Source organism: Pyrgilauda ruficollis, unplaced genomic scaffold (assembly GCF_017590135.1).
Source record: "Pyrgilauda ruficollis isolate IOZ18807 unplaced genomic scaffold, ASM1759013v1 scaffold24, whole genome shotgun sequence".
In the NCBI taxonomy this organism is placed as follows: domain Eukaryota; kingdom Metazoa; phylum Chordata; class Aves; order Passeriformes; family Passeridae; genus Pyrgilauda; species Pyrgilauda ruficollis.
Window position 1 is genome coordinate 15,845,623 of NW_024523648.1, and position 18,720 is coordinate 15,864,342.

Genomic DNA, 18,720 nt, shown 5'->3' on the forward strand with positions numbered 1-18,720 from the left:
GAATTGCATCTGTGGGTGAAAAGTACCTTCTGCATTAAATTTCCAAGGGTAGTAAAAGTAAGAAGGAAATAGCTGATGGAAGTCCTAGAGTTTAGAGTTTTGCAAGGAAGATTTCTGGCTAGTCAGTGTCACATAATGATCATATTTATGTAGAATTCTGTCTTATAGTAAGTAATTACAGTGTACCTTGAAATGTTTGTTTCCAGGCAAAGAATATAAATTGAGGTACACCAGAAATAGCAGAATATTTAGTGCATGTAATCTTCAAACTTGTGTTGTTTTGATGTTGACATTTGGCATATGAAAATGTTTATGCTGTGTGTGGCAAGCTGTACTTTGTTCTTTAGTTGCATAGTTCTGATATTTTGAATCTCTGAAGGATTAATTTAAGCAGCCTGGTATTGATCTGATCACAGTATTGATCTGCTCCAAAAATTTTCTGGAATAATGAAAAGTTGCAAAATTATTGATACTGTTATAAATTAATGTAATATCTTGCTGAAGAACAACATTCATTTTCTCTGCTGTTTGTTCAGGTGTTTATCAATGAAATGGAGACGATTGAACCATCACTGAAAGAGATGAAAGAAGTAGAGGCTGCTTTAAGAGCTCAGCCTATTGCGAGCATAAATACTTGGACAAAGTCTAGGCTAGTAGACTGCCAGACTCAGTGGGAGAAGCTGAGCAAACAGGTGAGTTCTCCACATGTTGCCAGTGCTTGCTTGTTACTGCAGCTGCCTGGTTGTGTGGCATTGTGAGGATTGTGAGGAGGTGAAGCAGTGAAACAGTGGGATGAGAATGTTTTACTTGTTTCACTGTCAAAGTGGCTGAAGCCCAACTTGAATACACATATTTCTTGGTACCTGACTGGAAGGAACAAAATAAACTCTATAATAGTTTGTAATTAAAAATTAATTTGTTCACTTGGCTTTATGCTGCTCTTTCTGCAGAGTGTGGGAGGAAGGTCTGACCTCTTTTTCTTGTTTCTGAAGACTGGAATATTATGCTGTCCCTGTATAATTTTTATTGGTTTCCAAGCAGCTTTGAAAAATAAAAAGCTATAAATAACTACCACTCCAGTGTATTTGGTTGTTTCTTTTGGGTGGAAGCTTTCTGCTGTCAGTAGAAACATATTTATTTTGTTGCAATTGCTGATGAAAATCTGTGCTAGAGAGCCTTGTTGTTGATATAGAATCCAGAGTATCTGGGTTGTGGAAACAAGTGACGCCTGAAGAGAGTTTTATTGCTCAGTATCATGGTATATCTAACTATATGATACTTGTAGTCAGAAGAGGATTTTATTCTGATTGACTTTTTCCAGGGATTGTTACCAGTTTATGTTCAATGAAGGGGAAAGCAAAGGTCGTACTTCTCCTTCCCTCACTTATAGATTTTGTTGATCTGCTAAAACGAGTTCATAAGTTTGTGTGTGCATGTAAAAGTGCTCCGTTAATTAAAAAGGCCTGAAAATATTTTGGTAGTAAAATATTTTAACAAAGACTTGTGGTTTTTCACATGTACAAGGACATTTAAGTAACAAAGCTGCTCTTTTTTCCTCCACCTTGGATTCTAGATCATTACTCAGAAAAATCGCCTGTCTGAAAGTCAGGAAAAAGCTGTAAATCTGAAGAAGGATTTGGCAGAGATGCAAGAATGGATGACCCAAGCTGAAGAAGAATATTTGGAGAAAGATTTTGAATACAAGTCCCCTGAAGAGCTAGAGAATGCAGTAGAGGAAATGAAGGTCAGCAATGCCAGCTCACTGTAGAGGCCTGAGTAAAGAGAAACAGAACTTTACAGCTTTGAGGGTTAACCTTTTATGGAATTATATTTGTGGAAAGGAGCTCAGGTCATTACAAGATTAGTGGTATTTTTCATTTTTGCTTTGTGGAATTTTTGATTTTTGAAGCATAAACTGTAAAAGCAGATGTTCTTTTTGGCCATGAGGGATAGGGAGTTCATAATAAATAACAGCTTGCTCAGTTGTTGAGTCAGGCTTTTTATGTATAGCATATTAAACATTAGGAATATGGGAAAATTTTGCAGGAAACAAAACTTGAGAAAGGTATAGTGTCATCTTTTATTTCTATCTAAATTAGTGGTTGTGAAAACATTCTTCTGCTTCTATTTCTTGGACCTCAGTTTCTTGTCCCCTAAATATTCTAACTCCACATCTAGAAAATCACTTTAAAATAGGTGTGTTGTAAGGTTATCATGTGTTCATCATCAGTTGCAAACAGTGATTTTTTTTTTTTTTTTTTTTTTTATATCATGAGTTGGAAGAGATCCACAAGGGTCAGTGAGTGATATTGGTCACTGCTTGTCTTTTTTTTTTTTGAATCTGGTGGCCAAGTAAAAGGAGAGGAAGGAGATATTTTTGTCTCATTAGAATATTGTCAGTTGAACAGATCATTTTATTGGATACATGTACAGAGTAAATTGTTCCCTGCTTTTTAATCTAAGAGTTCAGTCATATCTTTATAAATGTTTTTATTTGTGTGCACTTTTTAAATGCGTATCCACTGTACTGTTACTAGATGGATGATTAGAAAAAAAAATTCTCCCTTACAAGTGCTTTAACAAAGCCATTTGAAGTTTTGAATTGTCCCTTTTGAAGGGGTTTTCTGAAGCAGTCCTTAACAAGAGTTTTAATATATTCATGTCCTTTGAAGCCACTTGAGATCACATAGTCTGACAGCTGGCTGAATACAAGCCTTCTTTTCATTGGCAAATATGTGAGACTTCTAGCACATTTACCTTTGTCAAATCCAGATTATATTATGTATATTATGACAGTTATGTCAGTGAGCCTGTAAGCTTATTGTAACACTTAAAATGCCCTTTCATTTGCAGTAACAATATTATCCTGGGCCTACTTTTAGGACTGGGAAAAAGCGCTCTCTGCGTTTGGCTCATTTTTGCATATGCTCTCATTTGAACAGAGTGGAACTCCTGCTAACAGGAGGAATAGATTTAAGGAGGAATAAGTTTAAGATAAGGCTTTGTGGTTTTTGAAAATCCTGCCATAAAATATATTTCCAAAATTTTCTATTCTTTGCCCTTCTGTTAACTGACTCTTTTATTGCCTTCTGTTTAGAAGACATCTTGAAATATATATACAAAAATTGTGCTAAATTCTACTATATAGTGCAATGCCTTATTTATCAGATGTATTTCAATTTCATAAAATTGTTCTTGAAACCTGAAAAGAAAGATACAGAACAGTCTCTGTTTCTGAAGCCTTTTATTTGTTTCAGCAGGAAGACTCAGACTGGTCTGCCTGATCTGTCTTCCAGCTATCCTTCTTCCTTAGTTCTGGCTAAGGCAAAATTTGACAAGTGATAATACAGTTTCTCCAGACCTGTGTGTTGGGAGTTGTACTGTACTTATCCTGTATATATGTTGCCGGGCTCCTCTCAGTGTAGTTAGATTGAAGGAATTCTTCTAGCTGTCCTTTTTGTATGTTCCTTGAGCACACCCAACAGCTGTGAGGGTGGTACCAGCTTTGTAATTGCATGTGTCCTGTGTACTTACATCATCCTTCTTGGATAAATTTGGGAGATAGTTACTGAGCCCTGAGACACATCATTTCTGTAACTTCACCCTACCTTTTTCTTCCTGATATACTTGTTTTAAACAAATGTCTATTTTTTTTTCCCTGGTTAATTTGTTTTTTGTATTTGCATGATAACATAGAAATAGCACTGAACTTAATTTTTTTTTTGCTTTGAGTCATGAGTTTTTTTAATGAACAAACCATGAATGGTAAATAGATCTGTGTGCTTAATAAAACAGGATCTTTCACCACTTGCTAATATGACCTGAATTCCATGCAAGTTAGTGCTGTATTTTGTTGTGTTCAGGCCCAAGAAATACATTGGCAGCAAGACCTCCAATGTGAAACTGCTTATCTTTGATTTGAATGGTGAGTAGCTGAGTGTAAGGCAATTGAAGGTTGATAGTGTAATATGCTTTTTTGACAGAGAGCGAAGGAGGATGTGTTGCAGAAGGAGGTGAGGGTGAAGATTCTCAAGGACAACATCAAGATGTTGGCCACCAAAGTGCCATCCAGTGGTCAGGACCTGGCGACTGAGTTGAATGTTGTGCTGGAGAACTACCAGCTACTGTGCAATCGGATCCGGGGGAAATGCCACACTTTGGAGGCAAGAATGATGGCTCTCTATTTAGAAATATCTGTTCAATTCCTTTATTGATGTTCTGGATGAGGGTATCAAGTCTACCTTTAGTAAATTTGTGGATGACACCAAGTTGGGTGGGAGTATTGATCTGCTGGAGGTTAGGAAGGCTCTGCAGAGGAGTCTAGACAGGCTAATTTGGTAGGCTAAAGCCAAATGAGGTTCAACAAGACCAAGTACCAGGTGCTGTACTTGGGTCACAACAACCCCATGCAGTGCCAAAGCCTGGGGAAAGAGTGGCTGGAAGATGTCCAATGAAAAAAGGACCTGAGGATGCTAATACTCAGCTATGGAATGTGAGCCAGCAGTGCGCCCTGGTGGCTCAGAATGGCAGCTTGGCATGTGTTAGAAACAGTGTGGCCAGCAGGGCCGGGGAAGTGATTGTCCCTCTGTATGCACTTGGTGCTGGTGGGGCCACACCTTGAGTGCATTGTCCAGTTCTGGGCCTCTCACTAAAAGGAGGACATTGGGGTGCTGAGAAGGGCAGCAAAGCTGATTGGAAGGTCTGGAGCACAAGTGCTACGAGGAGCTCCTGAGGGAGCTGGGAGTGTTTAGTGTGGAGAAAAGGAGGCTAAGGGGTGACCTTATTGCTCTCTGTGACTGCTTGAAAGGAGAGTGTAGCCACGTGGGGTTTGGTCTCTTCTCTGAGGCCAGTGACAGGATGAGAGGAAATGGCTTCACGCTGGACCAGAGGAGGTTTATGTTGGGTATTGGGAAGAATTTCTTCACAGAAAGAATGATTAAACATTGGAATGGGCTGCCTAGAGAGGTGGTGGAGTCACTGTCCCTGAAGGTGTTTAAGGCAATAGTGGATGTGGCATTTAGCGCCATGGTCTTGTTGCCAAAGTGGTGTTTGGTCTCAGATTGGACTGGATGATCTCTCAGATCTTCTCCAACTTAAGTGAGTCTGTGGTTTTGTAAAATGAAGGCAGGTGGCACAAGAGCAGAGTGGAGAAGGACACTGAAAATTTCTGAATACAGTAGCTTCAGCATAAATGCATTTTACTCCTTTCCAAGATTACTTTCCCTTGAAATTATGTATTTGGAATCCATGAGACACCATCTAGCTTTGTTTCTATAATTGTAAAATTGGCTTCTGCAAATAAGTGAACTTGTCTCACAGATCTGATACAGATCTTTGTGTCTTCCGAAATGGCAAAAAGGAATTTAACAAAAATTAAAGGTTAAAATCCAATAATAATTAGAACAACAGATAATGGTCTGGGGTAGAGAGTGTGTGTGTGTGTCCTGTCTTTCAAAAAGGATCAGATGCATTTTGTTACATTCTTACATAGTTATACGAACCTTATATCAGTGATAGTTTTAACACAAGTTTAGAGACTGCTATGCACCTTTCTCTGTATCTTCCTGAATGAGCTGCATGTTTTTGTATCTAGAACATACTGTACTGTGACATCTTGCTTAGTTTTTTCTACTTCTCCCTTTTAGGTGATTTTTCAGACATATATCTTTAAGTTGTTCATAGGGTATATGAGCGACGCCTGGCATTCTAGGCTAATTTTGTTCTTTTCTGTTGCTCCTAGGAGGTGTGGTCCTGTTGGATTGAGCTGCTTCAGTATCTTGATTTAGAAACAGCTTGGCTAAACAATCTGGAAGAAAGAGTGCAAATGACAGAAAATCTGCCTGATAAATTGGATGCTGTCAATGATGCTCTTGAGGTATTATAATGATTCTATCAGATGAGTAATTTTTCAGATAACTCTGTTTAAAAAAAACTAAAATTCTGCACTTCAGTAGCATACTGAAATGTGCTGAATATTCTGATTCTTCACATTAAATGAATATACTGATCTGAATTGAAAATGGAGATTTGTAAGATTCTCCGTCAAAAGTGGACTTTTACTATATGTGATAGTGCCATACTTGGTACTGTGGTAAAATTGTATGCTCTGTCCTGGCCTGTGTAAATTGGTTAATTCCTTCCAGGGTTGTAATTGTATGAAATGATGAGAGTAGGCAAAAAGTGCTGTGAAGTTTAATAATTAAAGTAAAATCACCTCTGTGCCATAATGCCATGTGCCATTATGAATTAACTGATAATGATAACTGATTTATGCTTTTAGAGCACTCTCAAGACAGTTGAAGCGTAAAACTTATGTATACAACCAGATTTCCAGCTCTGAAAATACAGTAATATTCAGTGTCTTGACCTTTAAAACTTTTTTCTAACTAGTCCCTGGAATCAGTCTTGCGTCACCCAGCTGATAATCGAACCCAGATTCGGGAACTTGGGCAGACATTGATTGATGGAGGGATTCTTGATGACATCATCAGTGAAAAATTGGAAGCTTTCAATGCCCGCTATGAGGAATTGAGTCACCTGGTAAGAACTTGGGGTGAGGATTGAAGTAGACTGGATTTTTCAGCTCAAGTCTGAAATGATTCTTGTTAGCTGAATTCGAAGATGCCAGACTGAAATAGAGGAAAAGAATAAATAGCATCAGTGGTGTCAGCTGTTTTCAATTGGTAAAAATGTCCAAAGAGCAAGATGCTTTTCTATTTTTCATTACATGAGTGAAGTTTGTTTTGCAAGCTTGCACTGCAGGGATGCCCTGGTATTTTTTAGATAATTTTGACCAAAAGGCAATTCCAAAATCATGCAACAGCTCAATATTAACAACTTAATATTGCCTTGCTACTGCCATAAATACTGGTGATTTTCTCACTAACTGTAAAAATGTGGAGTGTAAGTGACATTTTCACTCCTAGGAAGAAGTAATGCTGAAACAAAGAACAGAAGGAAAACATTCTTCTCATTACTTATCTATTAGGTTGTCCTCTTCCTTATCTCCTACTTCAGTCTAGTCTTTTATAGATTTAATAATTAGAGGAAGGCTAGCTGTATTTCAGATAGCACAGGTTTGTAATTTGTGTTCTGTATCCTGGTAACACAGGCCCCTGCCAAATTGTAGGATGGGAGTTTTCTGTCACTGATGAAAAAATGTAATGACAGAGGGAATTTCAGTTCATCCTCGTTACAATGAGCAACATGAATGCAGTGCCCTCAGCTGGGGGTTATGTGCTGGCATTTAAGTTAGCATTGACTGCTCTTTTTCCTGTTACAACAGGATTGCCATATAAAAACCTGTTTGCTTTGGCAGCTGCAGCACTGGCACACTGGGCTTTTGACAGCTCTCCACACCTGTGTGTGTGCAGATGCACAGGTCTGTGCACGCACGTGCTGATAGGGGGGAATTGTGTTCCTGTGCAGGTAGTGACATTTCAGATGCTGTTAAAGGAAGAGGCAATAAAGGGAAAAAATGTGAACTTCTGTTTTGACAGTATAACCAAATGAGTTTATTGTTTTGAAAGGAAATGTGAATATCAAACAGTATTGATCTGTGGTCTATTGTGAAGTTCCTGTTTCCCATTGAACAGCTAGTTTTTGAAACTGGTGTGCTTATAACAAGATACTTTCTTCCCAAGGTAGTAGGAGAGGTGTGTTTTTGCTATCTCATATGTATCTAGCAGCAGAACCCTCCTTCGTTCCACTGTTTGTCAGTTACTGGTTCAGAAGCCACAGCAAGCTTCAAAAACTGCTGCTTTCTAGGATTCTTTTTAGCCAGTCCTCCAGGTGTAGGATCTTTTCTGGTCTCTCCTCCTTGTTTTGAGGAAGTCTTCCTTCTATGATTTGTATTGAATTACTGCTGCATTTTGTCTTACCTTTCTGTCCTGCTCAGGCGGTGAGCCGACAGATCGCCTTGGAGCAACAGCTTCAGACCATGCGAGAAACCGACCACATGCTGCAGGTCTTGCAGGAAAGTTTAGGAGATCTGGATAGACAGCTGACATCTTACCTGACTGACAGGATAGATGCCTTTCAGATGCCTCAGGAGGCCCAGGTATTTCTGTACAGCCCTTCAGTACAAAACTTTTGAAAATATTTTATGATAGTTCTCAGTCTAGGCTAAGTAATAAATTTCAGTCCTGTGCTGATGCAATAGGTGTTATCTTCTGTAATCTGGAGTGTTTTGTTTTTTTTTAAGAAGGTTGTATTGAACAACAGCAGTTTCCAATTTAGCAAGCTGTCACCAAAGGCACAATATTTAAAATAAACCTGGTGAAGTTTAAGTTTTACAGGTTAGATTTACTTCTGGCGGGTGGTAAGAAAGTTCCCCTTCCTCTCTCTGCAAGCAATTTTGTAATGTATTTTTTTTCCTGCTTCTGTGATATGGCAGAAAATTCAAGCTGAGATTGCAGCTCACGAATCCACCTTAGAGGAGCTGAAGAAAAGTGCTCGCTCTTTCCCTCCTGCTTCTCCTGAATGCAGATCTCCCCGTGGTGGAACTCAGCTGGATGCTTTGCAGGTAAAGACATGAGAGTCACCCTTACACACTGCTGTAAATTGTTTGGTGCAGTCAGATGGACCTCAGAAGAAAATATTATATGCTTTTATGTGCTTTCATAAGGAAACAAGCAGCCATAAATGAGTTGAACAAGGAAACTTAAATTTCACAAGTGTCATGGGATGAGTGAGAAAGTCAGCAAGTCTCTGTGTATGAGTAGAATGGGTACTTTCAAAGCATATGATACAGAATTACATCTCTCTTGCACCTCAGGTAGACATTAGGAATAGGTGGTGGCACCATTATCTGCCAAGCCAAAATTCCATATGTATTGATTTGTGGTGGCATGACGGGTTATAATCTGTGGTGTAAGATTCTTTAAAGGTTATTTTTTGAAGTGCAGGTAGTAGTTTAAAACAATCTTTCAATGTAATCTTCATTAAAACAGAGAAAGCTCCGTGAAGTATGTACAAAGTATCAGCTTTTCCAGAAACCAGCCAATTTTGAGCAGCGTATGTTAGATTGCAAGCGGGTGTTGGATGGTGTAAAAGCAGAACTTCATGTCTTGGATGTGAAGGATACTGACCCAGATGTAATCCAAGCTCACTTGGAGAAGTGCATGGTATGTGTCCAATGTTCATGACTTGTGCTAGGGGATGCTTCTTTTTCTTCTAGTTCTTGTTGCTTAAACTCTCTCCTGAGGAAACTTTGCTTAAAGTCACCATGGAACTATTGCAGTTCATTGGAAAGTGCTAACAGAGCACTTGATAACTAAAAACCTCATATTCTTGTAGGACATAAAAGCAGTGGGCTGTTGATCATAGATATGGTGGAACAGCTGAGCTTTTATAAACTCCCTTCCCTGGTTCATCCTTATGTTCTGGAGAAGCATCACAGTCATTAGTATTTGAAGAAAACAAAGACTAAGATGAAGTACAGATCACAATATTAGCCTTGGAATAAACACTGTTAAATTATTGATCTCATTAATTTTTGAAAGTAAAAACTAGAATAAAATATTATCAGGATATTTATCACAAAACATAATCAGGAGTTGGGAATCTTCTTGTCAGATATTGCTATTAGTTAATAAATCAGAGTTTAAGTGCAATTTGAAGTTAAGGTTCTTAAAGGAAGCAGAGTCAGAAAACCTGACCTACAAATTGATCACCAATATACATATTTATGCCTTTAGAAACTCTATAAGACCCTCAGTGAGGTGAAATTGGAAGTTGAAACTGTCATCAAGACAGGAAGGCAAATTGTACAGAAACAACAGACGGATAATCCTAAAGGGATGGATGAACAACTGACAGCACTGAAATTTCTTTACAATGACTTGGGGGCACAGGTAAGAAAAAGAAATAAATGTAGGAATATTTGTCTGCATGTCATTTCTCTTCTTTGCTGTTAGATGGTGTTTTAAGTTTGATTCTAAAGCTGATAGTATGTAGGCTAGTTGCTGCATCCAGGAGCAATCAGTTGAAAGATTGAATGTTACATGCCCTGGAGGAGAAGTAGCCTTGAAGAAAGGAAGGCTCACAGAGTTTTGATTGCCCTGGCAAAGCTGACCAACCATTCATTAAAGTCCTTTAAGATAATTGATGGTGAGATTGTCATGTGAGAAATGTAAGTCAACCTGAGGTTTTTTGGGTGTCATGATGGTTTTGAATTGTAGTCCATCTAAATAGTTGCTCTCAGTGTGAAATAGAAAATGCAGGCAAACCTGTATTTCCCATGAACTGCATTAAATATTGCATAGTTTTCTTGTTAGTTGAATGTTTACTTGTCCAAGAAGAGTGTTTAAAAATGGTTAAACCCTTACTGGGCAGGTAGGAGACTACCTAAATTAAGATGGAATCCCAAGTGGATTTATGTTTGTTCAGTGATCCATGAATTAAGCAGGGGGTAAAGATGACAGTGTTGGAATATCTGGGAATGGGTCCTAGGAAATATTTTGCAGTTGAGAATTTGAGAATATCCAGGAAGCTGTGGATTCCAGAAGGCACATAGGCAAGAGATTAGGAAAATGTAGAAAGGCAGAGTTACTTGCAGTATAATGTTACAATTTCTCTTTCTCAGCAGAGAACAGAGCACAATTTTTTGAAGTGTCAGTTGATTCTGACTTTGATGCTTGGAGTTCTTCTCAAGTCTGTGTTTAAATCTTACCAGACTAATTGTGTAACTGGTGTGAAATGCAAATTATTTTACTGCGACAACCATCAAATTTCATGTTTATTTTACTGATATGTTTTTAAGGGCAGACTAGATTTTCAGTGAAATTTTTCTTTACAATTTTCTGCTAGGAAATTACTAGGAGGAATTGAATTTTACCTGTGTGAGTGACTAGATTCTACAGTCCTTTGAGTTTCAGTTAAAGGATCAAAATAAAGTCATAAACATCACTTTGGTAATTGCTAGCTATAAATAAATTGGTATGCAGGTTTCTTTATCTCCTTTAGATGTATCTCAATTTAAAATTATTTGTATATATTCTCTGTTGTATAGTAAGATACAAACTTTCCTTTTAGGGTCCTTCCTTAAAGCAAGACAGTTTTAAGATGCAAGCATTCTATATATTTAGGTGGATATTTTAGCTGGCTAGCCCTTTCACATTTGCTATCTTTTAAATTGTAATTTTTTTTGTTTCTTTCCTCTTATTTTTTTTTTTTTTTTAGGTGACAGAAGGAAAACAAGACCTGGAAAGAGCAACTCAGCTGGCACGCAAGATGAGGAAGGAGTCTGCCTCTCTGTCAGAGTGGCTGGCTACCACTGAAGCTGACCTCGTGCAGAAGTCTACTTCAGAGAGCTTGCTTTCTGATCTAGATTCAGAAATTGCCTGGGCCAAAGTAAGCATGCCTACTAAATATTGGTAGAAAAAATTTCTGACATTATGGCAATACTATGTAGAAGTGGCTGTGAATTTAAATCCCTGTAACTTCTTAAATCTCCCGCATCCTGAAATTTTAGTAGAGTCAGTAGTTCGTGTTCAGTACCTTATTGAGTCTGATCAGTTTCATCTCAGGCATTTTGCATCAACCTTAAATGCCAGTGAAATATTTAATATATTACTACATACTTGGTACTAATGGGTATTCAAGAATTACTGTATCTCTTACAATTTCACAATTATATTATTCTTAAAATTATCAGCAAATATAATTCTGGACTGGATCAAATATTTTACTAGTAGAGCAAACAAAGTGCATTGAATGAAAAGTGCATTCAATGAAAAATTGAGTTTGTAACTTTTCATTGAAACAGCTTTGTCTTCAAAATTGTGACTTTGCAAAATAAGAGGTTACTGTAATTCCTTATTTTCTTTCACTTACAAATTGAAGCTTTTAATTGAAACAGGCAAATGTGTTAGTTTCTTCGGGGTAGTTATATTTTCTCACACTGTAGAAATTTGGATATTACTAGGAGTTAGCAGCAAGTGTCAGTTGATACAATTCAGCAGTACTGACCTTTCCAGTTTTTGTTTTCTGTCACCTTTTACTTCTGGAATGGGTCTGTCTGCAGTCTTGAAACTGGAAAGCTCACCAAATGGCAAACTCATCTAATGTAACCTGTTCTCAGGCATTTCAATCAGGATTAGCAATTATTAGTACTAGGATTTTGCTGTGGCAGTATCCCCCAGATTCCTCTCCAAACAAACTTCTGAATCCTTATTGGAAGCATACCATACATTTGTAAGCCATGCAAATAACGACTCTCATGCTGCACCACCAGGAGGATGAGTCCTATATGTTGCATACAAAGTTGTCCTTTCTGTTTTCAAGTTTTCTAGAGGCAATTTTAAAATGTAGTAACTTGAGTATTTGTTCCTGTTTCTATGATAATAAGTTATGATAAAATAATAAGTTACTTAATAGATAGTATGTTCAAGGAGCTCCAGACGCTGGCTGTGATTAAGTGTATTCTTCACCATGCTGTACACTGACATCAAAGAACTTTCTAAGTAGGCAGATATCATCAATAAAGATTGGTAATCTTGGCAAGAGATGACATATTGCTTAATTTGCATGTCAGCATTCATACTTTCAAAAAAGGTGTGGTTTTTTAGAGCAAAAAAACTATTTAAAAGCAAAGATGACTTGTGAAAAAGGGTAGAGCTAGAGATACTTATATTTAAATTTCTGTATTATGTAGCCACTGAATTGAACATCTGCAGTAATGAATTGTGATAGTTCTCAAAAAATATTTAGCGTTGACCTACCATGGTTCTCTTTGTTGCCAACTGTCAAAGTACTTTAATACGAAAAGATACAGAGGATTCCAGAGTGTCTCTTGGAATTTGTGTTTTATGCTTTACAATGCAGAAAAAAGCCTTTTAAAAATGGATTTGCAATGTAGTGTGATGTATTTGCATTACCTACATAATGAAAAGAAACAGTGAAGATGATCTAAGATAACAAACCAAAAGAGTCCCTAAGTTGTTCAGGACACTTACATGCATTGTGCTCTCACTCTTTCTTGAAAAATGAGATCTCTATCTACAGAGAGTGACTGTAAACAGAAAGCAATTGCACTTGGTATAATTCCTTCCACAAGTGAAGATCATCTACAACATGTTTGTTTCCTGTGGAGGTAAAAACTTGCCTCCCTTGTGTTTGGGAGCAGTGCACTTTTAATGGCTGAACTTGTTTCAGAATGTGCTGAGAGAGCTGGAGAGGAGGAAGGCTGATCTGAAGAGCATCACAGAAAGTTGCACTGCACTCCAGTCTCTGGTGGAAGGGAGTGAGACTGTCCTGGAGGAGAAGCTGTGTGTCCTCAATGCTGGCTGGAGCAGAGTTCGAACCTGGACCGAGGACTGGTGTGACACCTTGTTGGTAAGTTGCATGCATGAGAAATATTCAGGGTAGCTCTCCTTCCCCCTCTTAGGAGCAGTTGGGGTTTTCACTTGTCTCACCTTACTGTAAAGTGCAGCTTCCATGTTGCGTCATGCACTTAAAAGAATGTGGAATGGATATATGTTTATGCTGTAGATGGAGAGGTAAGCATGAGGAAGATGGAAAACTGGGCTCCTGCATGTGCTGCTCTTTATTCAGCCTGAATATTCAGCCTCTGTGCCATGAACAGTGGGTTTGTGTTGATAGATTTCCTTGAGATCTGATGTTGGTTATTTGACAGTGGATAACTTTGTGGTGGTGTTCAGAAAAGCACTTGTGACTTTGTCATCCTATTGCTCTTTTGGACAGACCATAACTGCAAGTGTTTGAGTATGGCAACAGCATCCCTTTGGCTGATTAAATGAAAGCCCAAGCATATTATACACCTAAAGCTGCTAATTAAGCTAAATGGACATGAAACAGTCTGCAACTGATACTAGTATGAGACTGATGCTTTTATATAAATAAGATTGGTGTTTAGCTGGTTATGACAATCAACCCATATCAGGGACCTCTGAAGGTGGGAGTTGTGGGAACTTTACTGTATACATGGATGGTGAGCCCTGTGCCTCCTGTCCATTGCCTGTTGAAGGTGATAGTGTAGTTTTGTAATCCAATTCCATGTTAGGATTAGTCAGGTAGTTTACCTTTATGTGTAAATGCTGTAAGGATGATCCACAACTAAATGCTTCTAGATTATGTTCATATCTGGTTACAAGTATTTTCTATGCTCTCTATATCAACATCAAGAAATTTATAGCTCCATGTAGCAAAAGAACAATTTAACAGTATAAAGCACAATCATAGGCCTTCTCTCTTTTCTCTCCTCCCTTTGTTTTGTTATTCTAAACGAGCAGATCTTATCTACCTTTTTGTTTTGGTGAAAGGCTTAAACAGATTATTACTTCTCTGAATCTGATACACAGAATAACATTACATCAGTCTGGGGCACCTAATGTTGCAATATCTGACTGCATGTGAAAACAGACCTAATTAAGAGGTCTACAATTTTGTTACTTTTCTTAAGATGAAGGAATATTTTAATGCAATCAGTAAACTAACAAAATTTGATTGCTGTAATCTGTAAATTTGGCATAATCCTTTCCAACTAAAAAAAACCCCAAAGAACCACACACAGTGGATACTTGTACCTGCTAGTGCTGATAGAAAAAATTGTGGAGTTTTTGGTTGTTGTAATACATTGTCTATCTTTAACTGGACAAACTACCTCCGCTACTTCTATTTCCCTTTCTGTGAGTTAGACATTAGATTATCAAAGGGTCTAGAATGAAAATTGAGTTTTTGTAAATACTATTGAAGATCAAAGGTATGGTCTAATTTTCAGTGTTTCATTCCAAAGTGTGTCTATAACACTATTTTTTCAATCCCATTTCTACTCATAAGATTTTGGCAGGATTGATTTATTTGATGGTTTTTTGAGTTTGTGGGGTTTTTTGTTGTTGTCATGGGGATTTTTTTGTTGGATTTTTACAAGTTTCTCATATTCATAAATTTTTTCATCTTTTTCTAGAATCATCAGGGCCAGCTGGAAATTTTTGATGAAAATGTTGCCCACATAAGTACTTGGTTGTATCAGGCTGAAGCCTTATTGGATGAAATTGAGAAGAAATCAGCTAGCCAAAAGGAGGAAACTGTGAAGGTAGGAAATGTTGAGTGATCTGTCAAAATATTAGCAGTCAACTCATGGATTCTGAATGATGTCAGATTTGCTTCCTGTTTATTTTTATATGTCTTTCTCCTTGCCTAGGAGATGACCATTTTCATTTTGTTTCACTTCTTAGCGTTTAACATCTGAGCTAGATGATGTCAGTCTCCGAGTGGATAACGTCCGTGACCAGGCTGTCATCTTAATGAACGGTCGGGGCGTGTCGTGCCGGGAACTTGTTGAACCCAAACTGGCAGAACTCAACCGTAATTTTGAGAAGGTCTCTCAGCACATCAAAAGTGCCAAGGTGAGGATGAATGAGCCCCGGAACTTGCTTGGGAGGTCAAGAAGATGGCAACTGGCTGTAGTGGATAGGTCACTGTTTATTAGAGCAGCACTTTGTTGCTTTTGAGTTCTCTTTTAAGTGTAGGTATTTGTATGTGAAAAATAGACTGATTTTTAGACCAGCTGCTTTTTTTACCTGAGTAGCAGGTGATGACTTGTGTTTCATGGGAAAACTTAGAAACAACTGTTCAGAAAATTGGATATATTGCCGTACATATTTGTGAGCTACAAAACAATACCATAAGCTAATGTGGTGGGAGATGTTTCATTTATTTTGAGAACTAAAATGAGTTTAAATGTAGAAACTTGGTAATAACTACCAAGTGTGTTCAAGCTATCTCTCAGATCATATAACTCAAATTTTTTATTTATGCTGATATCTAATAGTCCTGCAGACTGATATACCTGTTCATGGGGGATTGTATGGGACAGCTCAGACTAAATGTTCAGCTTGACCAAGGTTTTATTTTGCTTTGCAGATGCTTATTGGACAAGAACGACTTCCTGCCATGTCAGAGCCCCGTGAAGCTAGAGTGGCTTTTCTAGACCTGGACAAATTTGAGAGTGACATACAGAATATGTTAAAAGTTGTGGAAAAGCACCTGGAGTTGAATGGGGAAGATGAAAAGGTTTGTGAGCAATGTAAAAAATAAATAATTAAATAAATAACATCCCATTTTGTCCCCATGTTCCATTGCTCCAGACTTTAAGGGGGAATTCTGATGAAATGTCTTAAGGGTAGAAAAGGAAGGGAACTATTAGATTGTTGGATACCCTCCACAATTTTCCAATACTTTTCCCATAGCTATTGCCTCTTGGCTGCTGGGCTGAGTGTAACTAATCATACTTGAGTTGGTATTTTCATCACAATTTTATAGAATACAACTAGTGAACTGTGATTTTTGTTTATCTATCTTCTGTCTCCTACTCAAAGTAGTTCTTTGTAAGAAATCCCTCCTGTATTTGAATGATGTTTGAATGAGGTTCAAATTTAAACTGGTATGATAAAATGAATCACAGTGCATAGGCCAGGTCAGAGGATGTTTGAGGTAAGGTGCAAATAAGAGTCTTGTCATGTGGCTCTATCATGGAAGTCCAAATAAAAGCTTTGAACAAAATATATTTTCTAGATTCTTATCTAGATTCTGTTATTCACCCATATAAAAGTGCCATAGTTTTGTTAGCATCTTGTCCACTATGGCCTTGTTGCCTACAAAATCAGGTAAATTCCTGTCAGGCCACTCTATCTGCCTTCTTTTTAAGCAGCTCAGGTACTCTAAACTGAGCTGGAAAGCTGGATATAAGTCTATGGAAAATGCCATTTATATTAGAGAACACAAATTTAAATGATTTCTGTAGAAGGGCCTATTGTTATAGAACATAGCCTTCCTTTTATACTATTTTTATATTTATTGAATTTTTATTTTTGTGCTGTTCTGCTCTGAGCTTACTTATTATTGTCAAGGAATGTCTAGAATAGAAATGGAGCTGAAGTCATAATACCCTGGTGATGTGAATGCATACTGGTGGCTCATTAAATTTCTTTCAGTACATCTCTTTATGAAGTTTATGGAAAGTTGGATTTTATGATTTGGTAGTTGTTGAGGAGAATCTCTGCTTGAATTTGTTTGGCTCCCATTTGGACTATAAGACAAAAGTTTGGTACAATTGCTGTTAATATCTGAGCAGCTAATATTTCTAAAATTAATTTCTGTAGATAATAGAGATTTGTGTAATTTTAGCTGGATCAAGAAAGAGCTCAGATTGAAGAGGTTTTACAGAGAGGAGGGCAATTGCTCCAGCAGCCTATGGAGGAGCATAGGAGAGAGAAGATCCGCCTACAGTTGTTGCTTCTGCAGAAAAAGTACAACAGTTTGCAGGTAAGGTTATGGTAGTTACTACAGTTCATTTATCAATTTTCCCTTTGGTATCCCACTTACAATCTGTAATCCATATTTTATAACTTATGACTCTTTCAGCATATGCAATTCTCTGGGAAAGAGTTAAATGTATGTGCACACAGTCTGAGTCTCTGAATCTTTGCAATTCCAAAATATGAATTTTCCCACTTCTAGGTTTTGGGGGAGCGGTTTTGATTTTTAAAGTCCTTTCCGCAGCTTCACAGAGGGCCACCCTGTGTATCAAACCATATAGATGGGTGCATTGAGTTAGGCATTTGCTTCACCTGTCTTTGCTGGCCCTTGAACAGAGGTTTATCTCCACCACCAGGCTGTGTGAATAGTGACTGCATATACACATGTACACAAACATGCCAGCCTCTCAGCATAAGCCCTTTCTGTGACTGAGCCTGCTCCCAAATTCCTCTTCCTTGCTATAGAGGGTATTAGTAGTGTCTGCAACATGTTGTGGTGCTTGCACTGTTTTGAAAATGGGTTTGTCCAGAACAAGGATGCTCCTTTTAGCTCACCTGTTTGAATCATGCCAGAGTTGGCAAGCTGAGGTGTAGTTCAAAGGTGCAGGGCAAGACTGTCAGGCAGGCTTTGATTACATGTCTATGCAGATAAAGAGAATATAGCTATTACAAAAATAAATTACTAGTAGTGCATATTTTGGAATTTGCTCCTTCAAATGAATCCCTCAAGTGTTTTTGTTTTTCAAATAAATAAGACCTGTTCTCTTCACTACTTCCCTCTTTTTATACCATATTTTCCTAATGCACTGGATTGTAGGAGTGCAGGTCATTTCAAAGGAGGCAGGCGGTGGAACTCTCTCCAGTATTTTCCCAGTATAAGAAGGAACATGATAGTCTAATGAAGTGGCTGAATGAGGCTGAGGACCGTCTGTCAGGGCTGCAAGGTGTGGAGGATGAACAAAAACTACAGGTAAATGAGGCTTCCGTTTCTTAGAACAAACAGTTAATGGTGTGTATGAACTTTGGAGATTCATACACTAGAGTTTAATCTAGTCTAGTAATCTTCTTTGGACACCTCTGTGGAAAGAAGTGTTTCAAAATGATAGCATTCATTTTTTGTTAGGAAATTATCAACATATGCTAGTTTGGGATTTCTACATAGTCATCATAGGTCCAAAAGATCTCGTCCTTCAGACACTAATCTTAGACTGTGATCTGGGCAGTGGGCCTGATTCAGAGAAGTTTGTCTTGCCAGTCTTGATCCATGAGGATTGCACTTAACCCTTTTTAGTAACTCTTACCTCAAACAGCCAGATTTATTATCAGTTTGGTGTAGGTATGATAAAAGCCTTGTTTGAGGTTTAAATCCAGTGCCTCTGCATCCTGTGGTCAGGGTATTGTAACTACTCTGCTGTCTTTTCCTGCCTCAAGTGCTTAGAGA

The 18,720-nt window shown here is 37.9% G+C and overlaps 1 protein-coding gene across 2 annotated transcripts in view; it reads left to right on the forward strand.

Annotated features, from left to right (window-relative positions):
* Positions 1-18,720, forward strand: part of LOC121354808 (utrophin-like) — a 256,297-nt gene that overhangs the window by 21,766 nt on the left and 215,811 nt on the right. For both annotated transcript variants that reach the window (XM_041469722.1, XM_041469723.1), the window contains exons 12-27: positions 537-692; positions 1,574-1,744; positions 3,984-4,163; positions 5,741-5,875; positions 6,391-6,540; positions 7,898-8,059; positions 8,396-8,524; positions 8,952-9,125; positions 9,699-9,854; positions 11,182-11,352; positions 13,156-13,335; positions 14,927-15,055; positions 15,198-15,368; positions 15,886-16,035; positions 17,149-17,286; positions 18,097-18,249. In XM_041469722.1, coding sequence (XP_041325656.1) covers positions 537-692; positions 1,574-1,744; positions 3,984-4,163; positions 5,741-5,875; positions 6,391-6,540; positions 7,898-8,059; positions 8,396-8,524; positions 8,952-9,125; positions 9,699-9,854; positions 11,182-11,352; positions 13,156-13,335; positions 14,927-15,055; positions 15,198-15,368; positions 15,886-16,035; positions 17,149-17,286; positions 18,097-18,249 — 2,505 coding nt within the window. The remainder of the gene's footprint in view (positions 1-536; positions 693-1,573; positions 1,745-3,983; positions 4,164-5,740; positions 5,876-6,390; positions 6,541-7,897; positions 8,060-8,395; positions 8,525-8,951; positions 9,126-9,698; positions 9,855-11,181; positions 11,353-13,155; positions 13,336-14,926; positions 15,056-15,197; positions 15,369-15,885; positions 16,036-17,148; positions 17,287-18,096; positions 18,250-18,720) is intronic.